General features: G+C 39.8%; 1 protein-coding gene across 1 annotated transcript in view; it reads left to right on the forward strand.

Annotated features, from left to right (window-relative positions):
* The window catches only part of CA10 (carbonic anhydrase 10), a 452828-nt gene that overhangs the window by 347368 nt on the left and 89307 nt on the right, over window positions 1–16153 (forward strand). The window contains 3 exon segments of the mRNA XM_023533503.1: window positions 865–878; window positions 3967–3978; window positions 13194–13212. Coding sequence (XP_023389271.1) covers window positions 865–878; window positions 3967–3978; window positions 13194–13212 — 45 coding nt within the window.

Here is a 16153-nt window from a genome sequence, read left to right on the forward strand (position 1 = left end):
TTTTTTTTTCTTCTTTTTTATCTATTTCCAAAGCCATAGGAATAAAGTCACCTGGAAAAGAAGGTGCAAAGAATAACCCATTCACTACTACTCTGCCCACTGTCAATGGTTCGCTAGACCACATTTCCCACTTCAAGATATAGACCTGCTGTTGGAAAACAAGTTTGCTCAAAGCCTCCATCAGAAGTGTCAATGTCGGAGGTGCATTGTGATGATCTCTTCCAACCCACTTAAAGTACAAAGGAAAAATCAGATACCAGAGAGGGCAAGACACGTGCCCAAAGTCATCAAAAGTTAGTGGCAGAATTAGGACCAGAACCCAAGTTTCCTGACTCTTAGTTTGGGATTTTTAATTTTTCAAGTAAAATTTTAAATTATATCAAATCTCAAGATTTAAAAGGCCCTTTTAGGTCATCCCGTTTAGTTGCGCAGTAAAGCAGGTATAGCCTAATATTCAGATTTCCTGCCTTAGTGAGCAGAGCACCATGTCAAGGGCATTTAGACAGTCAGCCTCAAAAAGGTGAAGATGGTATATTATTTTACAAACATGAGCAATCATGAGTCTCCATGAGGAAATGGGTCTAGAAGTCACCAGATCACCCCCAATAAAAAATACCACTAATGTAAAAATCATAACTGTGCCTGATTGCAAAAAGTGTGACCACTAACAATTGAGCGACTAAAATAGAAAAGGAAATGCCTTCAAGATCTTGTTTTCTCTCAATATGAAATGGCAATCACACTATTGTATTAAGAACCTAATGCAACATAGTTTGACTCCTCACTCCTGCTGACCCTCCCCAATAATCGCCTAGAACAGCTCAGTAATATTAAATGTAAGTAATCTAGATAATAATATTACAGAATTAAGTCATTATGTGTCTAGCCGCTCCATGGATGTGCTGCTATACAATTCAAAATAAAGCTGTTTAAAACCCCCAGATTCATTTGCTCTGACATATCGATAAACTTTTGCTGAAACAAAGCTAATCATCTCAATGGTGCCGACTTAATTGCTCACCAGTTGACGGGTAATAAACAGACCTGAGGATTAAAATATGAACTAATTACTGTACTCAATTCCATTTACTTGATTTCATGTTCCATTAATTTTTTTGCATCATTTCTGGTGGAAGCCTTAGATTTATGGTCACCCCAAATGAATTATGCCACTTAGTTGCCTGTGGGATGCTCGTGTTCAGAATTGGTTGGAAAGGGCAGAGTTCTGAGCAGAAAATATTTAGCTGAAGCAGCCTAGAATATAGTAAGTGAAGGTAATTATCCATTCCCAAATACCAGCCAGAGGTATCCTCTGTAAATCTATACCCATCTCAGCAGTTAAAGGACAATTCTAGGATTGCTCTCATGATTATTCATTGGATTAGCTTCTTAGAGGCAGTCTCCAAGAATAGTAGTTTCCTTGGCTGGAAGAGGGCTGCAGGAATGCAGGGGGGAAGCACATCATGGGGAAAGGACATTGGCCTAGGAATCAGCCACTCAGGCCACTGGACAGAGGGCAACCTTGTGACTTAGACGATCTGACTTCAAGATCCCAGTCGGTCACTTGCTGGCTGTGTGATCTCAGTAAGGGCAGAACTGGACAAGCCACTTAGCCCTCTTTAGCTTTCTAAACTGTGATATGGGGCTAAGAATGCCAGTCCTGTATACACAAGAGGGTGACTGTGCAATGCAAAGAAAACACTCCTGTGATTGGGCTTTTTAAGCTATAAAGTGCTATGCAAGTCAATTATTAGTCCGTTGGTTCTCAAACAGAATGTGCATCAGAATCACCTGGAAGTCTTGTTTAAAACCCAGATTATGGAGCTTCCACCCCAGAGCTTCAGATTCACTCAGCCTGGGATGGGGACTGAGAATCTGCAAAAAGAAAAAAAAAAGTCAGTTAGCGTAAACCTTAGAGGTCATCTAGTCCAAAATCCTTACAGATAAGACATGTAAAGATAATCACGATGTACTATTATGATTATTCCCATCGACTTTCATTTATTGAGCATGTACCATGTCCCAGGCATTGTGCTTAGTGCCTTATCACACCCAATCTTCACCAAAAACCTATGAACTAGAAATAATAGCACCATTTTACATATGAGGAAAAGAAACTTGGAGAAGTTAAAGAACACGCCTTCAGTTATATAGTTTGTGCAGGAAAGAGCTAGGATTCGAACCCAGGTCTCTGACTCTAGCTATGTGCTGAGTGACCTTAGACAAGTCACCTCACCTCATTGGCTCTGCTTCTAAGTATCTGCTTAGAATGGGCAAGTCCATTCTCTCTAATCGCAAGTGTCCTGTCTGTTGCATGAGATGATCTTTTAGACACCACCACCCGCTACCCCCTAGTTCTGCATAAACCTTACAAATAGCCTGTACTTTTTCTGGCTGTAAAGTGAGATAGTGCCTTATTTCTTCAAGTGGCACAATCGGGACGTGAAATATGACACAGCATCATTTTGTGTGTCTGCTGAGGACTGCAGTTTCATTCACCTTCCACTCCCAGATGGACAGCGACTGGGAAATTACACACAGATGCACAGTTGTTTTTTCTGTCACTTCTTTGAAATGTAATAAGCAAGGTATTATATAGCTGTAAATTTGTGTATAAATACATCTGTTTCCCTCCGCCAAGCAAGAGAAACCATGTTCCTTAGTCTTAGAGGTAGGTTGGGTGAATACAGTGCTTTGCTTTGGATCTATTTGCTGAGTTAGGAATTTCTGGATTCAGCTTTGAAAAGGAGTCCTGCAGGAGCTAGTTGGCAAAATGAGCTTAGCCAGGTGGTTTTAAATCACATTTTCAGCCAGGAGAAGGGGGAAGGCCCAGGGGTCACCAGATGCCTGCGTTAGGAGTCAGTGCCCTGCGCCAGTTTTTTCAAAGCAAATAACTGTGTCTACTTCAGGAAAGACTCATCGTGGTGGACCCAGAACAGGTGCTGTTTCTGTAAGGTCCTTGGTGGGGATCATGCATTTCCTGCCTGTTGCATCTCTAGGGCTACAACCCCTGGCCCAGGTGAAGAGTTGTGACCTACTTGGATGAGTAGTGGTTAATTGCAGAGGTTAAGAATTCCAGTTATTTGTTCCTATGTTTGAGTCCTGGCTCTGTCACTTATCAGCTGTGACCTTGGGCAAGTTACTCAACCTCCTTTTGTCTCAATTTCCTCATTGATGAGACGAACAGTGATGCCCACACTATCAGGCTATTTTTCCCCAGCTATTTCGAGGTGTAGTTTATATATAATAAAATTCAGCAGTTTTAACTGTTTTCACAAATATATAGTCATGTAACTACCATTGAAACCATGATCTAGAACATTTTCATTGCCCCAAAAAGTTCCCGCATGTCCCTCAACAGTCAACTCCCCCAGCCCGTACCCCTGTAAACAACTGATCTGCCATCACTATGGTTGCTTTTTCTCAAATTTCAATCCATAGAATCATAGAGTAGGCTGTCTTTTGTTTTTAACTTTACCTATTAAATTATCATACAGTAAGATTAACTCCTTTTCCTTTGGCATACAGTTCTCTGAATGCAGAGCACGTGTATAGATTTGCATAACCATCATCACAATCAGGATACAGAATGGTTTCATCCTCTCGGGTTCTTTTGAGAATTAAGAGGATCCATCTGTGTAAAGTGCTCAGAACAGTACCTTAGTGAGTGCTCAGAAATGGTGCTTCTATCAGCAGCGATGTGCTTCTTCGAGCTCCATGCTTCAGGGTCAGTGTTTCTATCCTCTGTCCACATCTAATGAGAATCAAGAGTGGCGTCTGCATGGGAGATGAAATTGTTATAAATCCCACCAGCCGTTGTGAGTTGGTTCCAAATACCTTTACTCTAATACTATGGGTCTGGAGCCTTTCTCTGATTGCTATTTTCTTATCGGTGTCAATACTCCCTGAAGTAGAGCTGCCTGGAGGAAGAGTCTCCTTTTTTCTTTTTTTTTTTTTTGCAAAAAGCACCATTCACTGGTCAGAGTGTTTGTCCTCCTCAGAATAGCACCTTTTTCTAACACTCGCACAGGCCCTGTACAGGCCAGTCAAGCTTGTGCTAACACCAACTTAGAATTGTGGGGAACTTCATCTGCTTGAGCATGTGCAAGGAAGTACACTTCCCATCCTGGCCTCCAGGGGGCACCCTTCCCGGTCTCCAGATAACAACTCATTCTTGCAAAGGGCACTAGCAAGTAGAGCATTTTCTCATTCCCTGTGAGTCTGAGGCAAAGCCTTGAGCTGTCTAAATAGGATGATCACATGTTCCAGTTTGCCTGGGACAGTCAAGGTTGAGACCAGTTGGTCCTGGTCTCATTATAATAGCACCTCCTTTTATTCTCAAAAGTGCCACCATTTGCTCAATGGGTCATATAATCACCCTAAGTCTAGATGACCTTAGGCAAGCAATGAACCTCTCTAGATCTCCTTTCCCTCATCCAGAAAATGAAAGGCTTGGAATAGCTCAGTCAGGGCCCTTTTAGCATCAAGAGGCCCATGAGAGTAAAATCTTCCTGCATAATTTTATCACCACATATAGACATCGATAGAGAGTCTCTGTGCTGTCTAAAGAGTCAGAAACATTGATCTGCAATAAAATCTTTTTGTTATATTGGTGCCCCCAAAGATGAAGGATACACTTAAAATGGCCACCAACATATCTCCTTTAAGGTAAAAGCTTGGGAAATTAAGTCATTTGATGTGACACCAATAATTAAAGCTCAGGTTGTTCTGCTCACTTGTGTATCCCACTTTGACTTGTTATGGTGCTTAAAATATTCAACTTCCTACTCATGCCCCTGTCACCACCGCCATGCTACTGGCGCACACACACGCACACATCCTGCTGTCACTCATTCAGCTACTTCCCAGGTAAAATGTGCCTGTGGTTAATAAGGTATTTCATTAGAAACTATGGATTCCCCTTGAACCATTTTTGCTTTGTATATTTTAATTACAATTTAAGTGATTTCTCTACACTGAGCACCCCTAGGAAGGAACCCCAGGAATTAACATCATTATCCACATAGGCTTTGTTTCCTTTCTGGTCTTTAGAGAGCCAGAACAGCAAGACAATTCTGTCACCTTAAACGCCTCTGTAAATCCCTTTTGGTGTCGGCGTTTAGCCTCCTTTGCCATCAAACGAAAGGGAGAGTGTTTCTGCTCCAAAACACAGTTGCAGGCTTTGCTTTTAAAACCTCGGGGGCATCCAAACACTCAATCCCACAAGCTCTAGTGCCGCTTCTGGAGTATTCATTTAGCTTGATTTACATTATTTTAATTTTCTTAGGGGTATCTTTACTAGCTGGAGGGTGATTTTTCCCTTAATTAAAGAGCAAGCTGATTCCAAAGCACACTGAACAAAACAAGCTCCTTTCATACCCTGTCTAGCTTGTCACTTTCTCCTGCTGGCCTCTCTCTTCCAAGTCTGTTTCAGCTTTTCACCACACCTGCCTTATAAAACTGAAAATGAGATGGAATTAGCAGCAAGGCAGGGGCTGTCTTTCGATGGAATCAACCAGCCCTTGGTTCTAATTCATTTAATTTCCTGGAGCATATGACAATTGAGGGGAGGGTAAGGGAGTATTATCTCTTATCTCTCCGACAGAAAAGCTATATTCAGTCAGTACAATCTGACAAAAATTCATGGAGTTGAGCCAATAACTGCTAGATGAAGGCTGCACAGATGAATAAACCCAGCTATGGTCCTCTCAGAGCTTGAGTTTCCAAGGGCATCTTATGTATGGTTTTGGTTTGCGGGGCAAATAACAGACACTCACTCAAGCTAGGTAAAGCTACAAGGGGAATTTACTAGAAGGCCTCTGGGATATGTCACAAGACTCAGGGATGACTGGGCCAGAGAAGAGACTGGAAGCCAGAACTAAAACAAGGTCATGACTCCAGGAACTACTTCTACTCCATTTCCCGTCTCTGCATGGCTACTTTATTCTCATTCTGTCCATTAAGCTGTTCTTTTTCCAATTCTCTGTGCACCTGGAAGGCATAAATTGTCCCCCTTAAGCTCCCAAGTTTATGTCCCTTTGTATCAAGACCATCCTGGACTGACTGGCTGGCTCTTCATCCTAATCCCAAATTCTCCAAAAAAGAGATTTGATTTTCCTCGCTTAAATCTGATATCCTCCCTAACCCAATCAACTTTGAGGAGGCATCATATAGATAAACAGATCTTGGGGGACCTGTTCCTATGGTGGGGAAAGCAATTAGAAGGAGAAGGCAGGCATTGTAAGCTCTGTGGGCACCCCAAAAATGACTACTATGGTGGGGAAGATAATTTTTTTCTGTTTATCCTGACAAAATTCACTGAAGTGCTATTGACACATTTGACTCAAATCTGAGGGTCAGAGAAGACTTTCTGACATGAGCAGGCTCTTGAAAGAGAAATATGAACATGGTGAAAATAGGGTTGATAGCATCCCAGACAAATAGGAGTACCACTTATTAATAGAAAAGATAACTGAAGTCAATCCATAGTGTGCACTCAAAGATTTAGCATCTTTAGCATCTTGTGATTGAGTGTCACAACATTCTTCTTCATCACAGAGACATCGGTGGCACATCACAACCTTGGCATTCGTCTTCCTGGCTGCTAGCACTTCCTCCTCTCTCCTTCCTTTCTGCCAGTGCATAAACCAAATAAGTTGCTTAGGGGTTAGCGTAAGGCAAACATTCAAATGCCAGCACTGCCACTTATTGTGTGCTCTCTAACAAGTTATGGAGGCTCTTCCAAAATGCTAAAAATGGTAATAACAATATCAACCCTCAGTGGGTTGTTGTTTGAATAAAACAAGAGAGTGAGAGATAAAGAACCTTAGCACTATATCTGGCAGAGTGGATGTAAAGAATGTTTGCTTCTAGCTCCTTTCCTCTCCATCTGTTTGCTTCTCCAGTGGTGGACTGATGAGAGGACTTGGTTGAAAAATTGTAGACTTGGGGATGGATCGGGTCTAACATTGGGCCAGAATAGTGCAAAAAGGACTCCCCCCACCAAAAAAAAGGCAACATTTCTAACATAATCAATGAACCTTTAGACATGTCCCCACGTCTTGTCTCACTGTCAGTGTCTAAACCTCAGAGAAAAAAAGAAAAAGAATTATTCCTATTTTTCACAATTACTCAGGCACTATTTTCACTTTCTTGGTATTCAGACTGTTGGTGTGAGCCATCCTGGACGGCCAGTACTCCTAGCTCCCTGTTGTCAGTCAAAGACCGCCTTATCCGGGCACAGGTGATTTGTCAGTGATGACTGTCTAGTATCTGTCTCTTCCAAGGCACTGAAACAAACCAAGGACTTATTCTGTCCCTTCTGTTGACAACTTTTTAAGAGTCCCAGATGTAGGACACTCTCTAAAACTCTTTTGAATACTGAAGTCTAGGATATCCCCATTGGGCTGGTTCTCATTGTTAATGTTTGGAAAATGCCAACAGTTTAGAAATACATAGCTTTCTTGAGTAGAGGTGAAATTTGATCAACATTGCAGGTTATATTATTTAATTTTAGTGCTCATTTTAATTATAAGAAAAGTTCAATTACAGTGGACCTTAGTATTGAAATGCATTTTTTTTTCATATTGGCATGTATTCAACTTACTTTTTAAAAGGAAAAAGAATGTTTGCTTGAGTTAATAGCTAGAGATCAAGATTAAATTTGCAAAACCAACTACTTCCTTAGCTAAAATGTGGTTTGCTTCACTACCTTCACTGCAAACCCGCGTTAATCCCTTTAACCTTGCTTAAGTCCCTCTTGATTTTCTGGCCAGATTTACAAAACAGTTCTACTAGGAAATAATGGCCAACAAGTTCAGAAAGAGAATCTGACTCAGGAGAACATATGCCTACATCAGAAGGCTTGACAAAGTCGATCCAGTGTGTCTAATAACTTTCTCATCAAAGAAACAAAAGAATGACTAATCCAAAATAATGAATAATCTCCAAACTCTGTGTAATGAATTATATTTATTCCTCACAGATACATATTTGAGTTTCTGCTGTGTGAATTGCTTTGCCAACTTCTAGGTTCAAATATGAATAATACATACTCTGTGTCCTCGGGGAGCTTCTTTTCTTGTAAGGAGACACTTACAGTCTTTCCTGCTGAGTTCTGTGCTATGAGAAGGCACTGTCTGCAGTGGGAATACAAGAGGAAATCCTGTTATTCTCTGCACTAAAGCCACTGGCATGGGTTATAAACACATCCAGATTGTGTGATTTTAACCTTTGGCTCTACTGCTGGTACTAGCCTTGGGCAAGTTATTTACCAATCTCTGCCTCAGTTTCCCCATCTGTAAAATAGGACTAATAATGATACCAGTTTACGCCTCACTGATACTCTGTCCTGATTCACTGGCCTTTTGAGAGAGATATCTGTTTAAGATTTCTTTGCCCTTATCTGACCATCCACATAGATTCATTTGCCTTTTGTGTTTTCTGAAAAGAAATGTCTACATCATTTGATAAAGCAGAGATTTATGAGATTTAGCAGAAATGATATGATACACTACAATACATGCTGGCTGAAGTACTCACTTCTCCTCTCTGGTCTTTCTAGGCATCCCTTCTCTGTCATCACTGCATAGCTACTAACAGGTCAGGTTTATCTATCCCACTCCAGAGAGGTCTGCAGGGGGTGGATATTTGCTGGGTGGGCAAGAGGTGGCCCAAATAGATGACTGTAAAAGAAGCTTTAGAAATCTGGATTATATTTCTTTTAGAAATACTGAAAACTTCCTCTCAAAATGTCAGTTTCTCCCCAAAATAGCTTTTTCATGCATAAGCTGGTGGCGAACACGATGCAGATGCCTCTACAGTCACCAGCAAATGAAGCAAGAGCGTGACAATTCACTATTGCCTGAACTGTAGGCAGTGTCTGAAGCAAGGAAAGAGGGTTGATTGCTTGCAAACTTTGCAGAGATAATAGTCAGAAAAGGAAAACAGCAGTAAGGAGGTGGAAATTAAAGAGTCACAGTCACTTACTGTCTTGTTATGCAAGCCTAGTTAGCTAAAGAAAGTGCCCTAGGCATGATTATATACCAGGGTCTTTCCTCTACTCAGGTATTGACAGGGCACCTACTTATTTGCTGGGTCTGGAGAGGGAGAGAGAGAGAGAGAGAGAGAGAGAGAGCGCGCACGTGTGTGTGCGTGTGCGTGTGCGTGTGCATGTGTGTGTGTGTGTGTGTGTGTGTGTGTGTGTGTGTTACAGTTAAAGGTAATGCAGAAAAAGAGAGCAGGTTAAGCAACTTGAAGGTGCAGCGAGGAAGACATGCTGCTATTTTTAGTAGAAGGCCAAGGTAGGCATCACTGAAAAGATGACATTTGAGCAAAACCTTGAAGAAGGTGAGGGGCCTGGCCATGAGTGTGGGTAGACAAAGAGAATTTCCTCAGAAGGAGCAGGCAGAGCCAAGTCAGTGCTTGAATATAAACTTCACCTAGTGCCTTTAAGGGACAGCGAAGTGGTCAATAGGGTAGAGCAGAAAGAGCATGAGGTCAGAGACGGGGCGGGGGGTGGGGAGTGAGGGAGTGTAGATCGTGCTGGTTTTGTGGACCACTGTGAGGACTTTGGATTTCCTGCTGGATGGGAAGGGAGTCACTGGAGGGCAGTGACATGCTATGATAATGCTAGGCTGGTTCCTACATGAGAAGTTGTTCCCTCTTTCCCCTGGCCCTTTCATGTCTGACTGCTTATTCAGATCTCAGCTGAAATTGTCCCTAACCACCCAATCATTCACAATCATATCTCCCTGTTTTAATCATCTGCTCAGCATTTATCATTCACCAATAATTTTCCTTATTTATCCATCAACTTGAATATTTTCTGTCTCCTTTCACTAAGAAGCAAGTCTGCTAATTCTCCTCCTCTTGAGTGTGGGCAGAACTTAGTGACTTTCTTCCAAAGAGTAGAGAATGGAAAGGGGAAAATAGTAATTCTAGAGAGGAGAAACCTAAACCAAGCAATCAAAGTTTTAACATCGCCAGGGAGTCATGTGTATATCAGGTACCCTGATATGATGTGATGAAAAGGGCACCTTACCTTTGTAATAGGCATCCAAAAATTCATAATCCCAGTATAATCATGAGAACTCCAGTTGAGGGACATTCCACAAAATATCTGATAAGCACCCTTAAAAAGAGTTAAGATCGTGAAAAACAAGGAACTAGACAGTAGAGAAAATCAATGAAACCAAGAGCTGGTTCTTTGAAAAGATAAACAAAATTGATATGCCTTAGCTAGACTCACCAAGAAAAAAAGAGAGAGTACTCAAATAAAATCAGAAGTGAAATGAAAACATCACAACCGATACCACAGAAACGCAAAGGATTATCAGAGAGTACTATGAATAATTATGCATCAACAAGTTAGATGACCTAAAAGAAATGAATAAATTTCTAGAAACATATAACCTACTGACACTGAATCGTGGTGAAATAGAAAGTCTGAACAGACTAATTACTAGTAAGGATATTGAATCAGTTTCAAAAAACCTCCCAACAAACAAAAGTCCAGGACCAGACAGCTTCATTGGTGAATTCTACCAAACAGTCAAAGAATTAATACCAATCCTTCTCAAAGTCTTCCAAAAATCAGAGGAGGAGGCAACTCTTCTAAACTCATTTTATGAGGTCAGCATTAACCCCAATGCCAAAACCAGGCAAGGATGCCACAAGAAAATAAAATTCCAGGTCAATATCCCTAATGCACATAGATGCAAAATCTTCAACAGAATATCAGCAACCCAGATTCAACAATAGAGTAAAAGAATCATACACATGACCAAGTAGGATTTAGCACTGTGACGTAAGAATGGTTCAATATACACAAATTAATAAATGTGATCTACCACAGTAACAATAAAATATGAAAATCATACGATCATCTCAATAGATATGGAAAAGGCAGATTTAACATCAATTTATGATAAAAAGCTTGCAAGAGAGTGGTTGTAGAGGGAATGGACCTCAACATAATAATAAAGGCCACACATGACCAGCCCACAGCTAACATCATACTCACTGGTCAAAAGCTGCCTTTCCTCTAAGATCAGAAACAAGACAAGGATGCCCACTCTCACTACGTCTATTCAGCATAGTATCAAAAGTCCTAGCCAGAGCAATTAGGTAAGAAAAAGTGTTCGAAGGCATCCAAATTGGAAAGGAAGAAGTAAAACTCACTACTCGCAGATGACATACTATAAAAAGAAAACCCTAAAGATTCCGTTTTTAAAAAAAAAAAAAAAAAAACTGTTAGTACTAAGAAACGAATGCAGTAAAGTTATAGGATACAAAAAAAAAAAGTCCGTTTCGTATATAATATTCTAATAACAACTCCCTCTTACTCATTTAAGAATGCTCTTTGCACTCCATTAATCACTGGTTTCACCACTTTAAAATATCATAAAATTGAAAAATAATAATTAGTGTATACACTAATAACTGTCAGAAAGAGAAAAAAGAAAGCAATCCCATTTAAAGTTGCATCAAAAAAGAATAAAATAGCTAGGAATAAATTTAACAAAGGAGGTGAAAGACCTCTATATTGAAAACTACAAGACATTAATGAAAAAAATTGAAGAAGACACAAATAGAAAAATATTCTGTGTTCATGGATGGAAGAATCAATATTGTTAAAATGTCCATACTACCTAAAGGAACCTACAGGTTCAAAGCAATCCCTATGAAAATTCCAATGGCATTTTTCAAAGAAATAAAATAATTCTAAAATTTGTATGCAACCACAAAAATTTTTTGAATAGCCAAAGCAATCTTGAGAAAGAAGAACAAAATTGGAGGCATCACTCCCTTATTTCAAACTATATTAAAAAGCTATAGTAATTAAAACAGTATGGCATTGGCATAAAAACAGACACTCAAATCAATGGAACAGAATGAAAAGCCCAGAAATAAACCCACACACATATGGTCAATGAATTTGTGACAAAAGAGCCAAGAATGTACAGTAGGGAAAGGACAGCCTCTTCAATAAAGTATGTTGGGAAAACTGGACAGCCACATGCAAAAGGATGAAATTTATCCACTATCAAAAACCACACACAAAAATTAACTCAATGAATTAAAGACTAGAATTTAAGACCCGAAACCATAAAACTCTTAGAAGAAATGTAAGTGGTAAACTCCTTGGCATGGGTCTTGGCAATGATTTTTGGATCTGACTCCAAAAACAAAGGCATCAAAAGCAAAAGTAAATAAGTGAGACTACATCATACTAAAAAGCTTCTGCACAGCAAAGGAAACTATCAACAAAATGAAAATATAATTCACAGAATGTGATAAATATTTGCAAATCATATATTTAATAAGGGGATAATAGCCAAAATATATAAAGAACTCATACAACTCAATAGCAAAAACACAAACTATTCAATTAAAAAATGGGCAGAAGATCTGAATAGACATTTTTCCAAAGAAGACATCAGATGGCCAACAGGTACATAAAGAGATGATCGACATCATTAATCATCAGGAAAATGCAAATCAAAACTGCAAAGAAATATCACTTTACCCTGTAAGAATGGCTATTATCGAAAAGATAAGAAATAACAAGTATTGGTGAGGAAGTGGAGAAAAGGGAACCCCTGCACTGTTGCTAGGATTATAAAAGGGTACAGCCACTATAGAAAACAATATGGAAGTTCCTCAAAATATTAAAAATAGAACTATCATATGATTCAGCAATTCCAGTTTGGGGTATGCATCCAAAGGGAATGAAAACACTAACTCAAAAAGATACCTGCACACCATCGTTCTTTGTAAGATTATTTACAATAGGCAAGAAATGGAAACAACCTAAGTGTCCATCAATAGATGAATAGGTAAAGAAATTGTGGTATATATATATATACACAAACACACACACACAATGGAATATTGTTCAGCCATAAAAACGAATGAAATCTTGCCATTTGCAACAACATAGATGGATCTTGAGGGTCAAATAAGTCAGAGACAGACAAATGCTGTTTGTTCTCACTTATATGTGGAATCTTAACACAAAAGAAAAAACAAGCTCATAGATACAGAGAAAAGATTGCAAAGATTGGTGGTGCCAGAGGTCAGAGTTGGGGTGTAGAAATGCGTAAAGGGGGTATAAATTTATTTTAAATTTTTTAAAAAGAGGTTCATTAAATCTCAAATACTTTTTTTATTAATTAGAAAATTAACCACAGTATAGCATGTACACCAGAGGTTGAGAATTTGAAATTTGTGAATAATTATATTTTCACACTTTATAAAGTAATTATTTACTTACAAGGTTAGAACATTTGTTACTACTAAAAACCGAAAAGCAGCTTGCAGTTTCTCAGAATTTTCTGTTAAGAAAAAAAGTGTTAAGATTACTGAAAACAAGGAAAGACTGAAGAACTATCACAGATTAGAGGAGTCTGAGGAGAGAAGACAACTAAATGAATGTGGGATCCTGGATTGATCCTGGAACACAGAAGGGTCCATAGCAGAAAAATCGGTAGAACCTGAATATAGTCTCTAGTTTCATTAATAGTGTTGTGCCAGTGTTAATTTTTCATTTTTGCTATAACTACCACGGTTATGGAAGATGTTACCAAGGGAAGATGGATGAGAGGTATATGTAAACATTTTGCACTGTCTTTACAACTCTTCTGTAAATCTAAAATTATTTTAAAATAAAAAGGTTTGTTTTTTATTTTTTATTTTTTGGGGAAAAAAAAGGGCAAACTCTTCAATATCAGGGACATTGTCTTCTTTTTCACTGCTGTGCCTCTAATGTTTAGAATGGTAATTAGCACTCAATAAATATTCCATAAGTAAATAAGATGGACAGTTTGTCAACTCAAAGATAAATGTAGCAATTAAAGTGTTTGCCAAGGGCAAAGTACTTTGCAAGTAGCTCTTTACAAATATAAAGGAATATCATTATTATCTCATTTTGATTTTAAAATGATAAAGACTGCCCACTTTTCGGGTATAGCTGCAAAAAGTAACAGCTTAGCCAGGACCACTAGAAGCCTTTGTATGTGATCAAGCCATTACTGGGCATCACTAACCTGTAGCCAACTCTGTTCATAAAGATTTTCCAACTCAAAGACTAGGAGACAAGAGAAACTTCATTCAAAAGTAAAAAAAAAAAAAAAAAATCATTATCGTCATGACATCTTATTAATCTGAGTTCATTAAAAATGTGCGGGATACCCACTTCTACGCCCCAGCTGATTATTACTTTGAAAGCACTTGCCAAAGACAAGGGGAAGACCTTTCTTTCCGAAGATTTGAAAGTAAAAGCAAGAGAGTATGTCCTCTCCCCTCCCCCACCCTACCCCTAAATGCCAGCTGCTCTGTGAAAGGTGTCCTTAAAAGGCTCTGGTGGAAGATAGTCCATTGATGAGGACTCTCAGCTTCTTGAAATGCAAGCTCTCTTTCCCCAAAAGAGTGTGAGGGCACCAGGGAGAAGGGTGAAGAAGCTTAGCAAATGGCTGAAGAGGGGGTGGGGTTGAGGCAAGACTGCAATTGATACATGTCACACATCTATGATATCCATTCATCCATCCATCCATCCACAGCGGACAGACCCCTCCCCGAGAAACAGAAGACATGGGTTCCAATCCCACCAAATGGTTTCATAAATTGGGGTGATTCATTTCCTTCTTCTGGGCCTCTCATTTATCAAATGAAGGCAATTCTCTGGAAAAATCTCTAAATCTTTTTCTGGCTCATTCCCAGTACATACTAAGTATTTCTCAGCAGTCCATGCTAGGCTTGTCACTGTAATTGGGAACAGAATATATATATATATATAGGATATTCTTCGTGCTTTCCAAGAGCTACCAGTATAGTCAGAAAAAAAAAAGAAGGCATACATTGGAATGTTAAGTAATACTACGAGTCACTAGATGGTTACATGTAGACAAACAATTCTATAGAATTATTCTGAAAGGAGGCCAGGGTGTTTTCTGAAGTAGTCTAGGTCAGCCTCTTATGTAAAGTGGGACTTGTGCTGGCCTCAAAGGGTGCATTAGATTTACATAAACAGAAAACAGAAAAGCAGCTTTCCATCCACTTCTCTGAAAACAACATGTTCCTTTACATCTCCCTGCCTTTGCATAGCGGTTCACTGAATTCCCCTGGCCTGCTTGTCTGCCTATCAAATCCTACTTCTCCTTCAAGATTCATTTAAGATGCTCACCTCCTCTCTGAAGGCTTCTCTGTGCCCCTGCCCCACCAGCACTACCACTCCCGCTCTCTGACGGGTTATCAGCTCCTTGGGGCTCCCACAGAATATGTAAATGTGATCTTACTGCACACCACATATTTTTTTACATATAGAGGGTCTTTCCATTCCTAAGATTGCTCAAGGTCCCTGTCTTTCTCGTCTCTCTACCTCTGAGGACACGATGAGCAAGAAAATGTAGGCACTCTATAAATGATGTGTGAATGAAAGAACAAATAAATGAATAAATGAATGAATGAATAAGCAAATACATGAAGAAAGAGTAGGAACAAGCTCTGAACCTGATACAGCTGACCATCGGCCTCTGCCTTCAACTCAAACCTGAGGGACAGGCGTGCAGGATGAATCGAGAGAAAAGACAGAGAAGTTGCAAGAGAAAAAGGATACATCTCAATGAGCAAAAATCCCCCCTTCAATGCTAAGGAAGGAGAAAGAAACCCAAAATCATCCTTCACCCATCAGTGGCGAGTGGCTGCTGGGTACCTGCCATTTATGTGCCCATTCCCACTCACTACAAAGGCGTGGAGACAGGCTGGAGGGCTATAGTACTGGCCTTGCTGTGCTGGTAAAACCTTGACATTTAGAGAAGCTCAAAAGGGAGAAGATTTGCATTCAATTAAAGTTTAATCTAGAGCAACAGGAAACCCAAGAAGCTGATTGACTGGTCCTTTCTCTCGTGGGTTAGTCAGAAGCTATTTTCAAAGGGCCTGGCATGCTCATGTATCTTTGGCCTATCCAGGTGAGGACAGAGAGGAGCACACCAGCTGGCCAGATGTGTCCTGTCCCATGCAGAAGTCACTGTAATCTCCACAAAGAGCAGGGCCTTCGGAGTCTAGGAAACCTGGAATCAAGTTCCGTTCTTGCCACGTAGTAACTGTGTGGCCTGGGGTAATGTCTTCATCTCTTTGAATCTCAGCCTGACCG

The sequence above is a fragment of the Pteropus vampyrus genome, unplaced genomic scaffold (assembly GCF_000151845.1).
Source record: "Pteropus vampyrus isolate Shadow unplaced genomic scaffold, Pvam_2.0 Scaffold104, whole genome shotgun sequence".
NCBI lineage: Eukaryota > Metazoa > Chordata > Mammalia > Chiroptera > Pteropodidae > Pteropus > Pteropus vampyrus.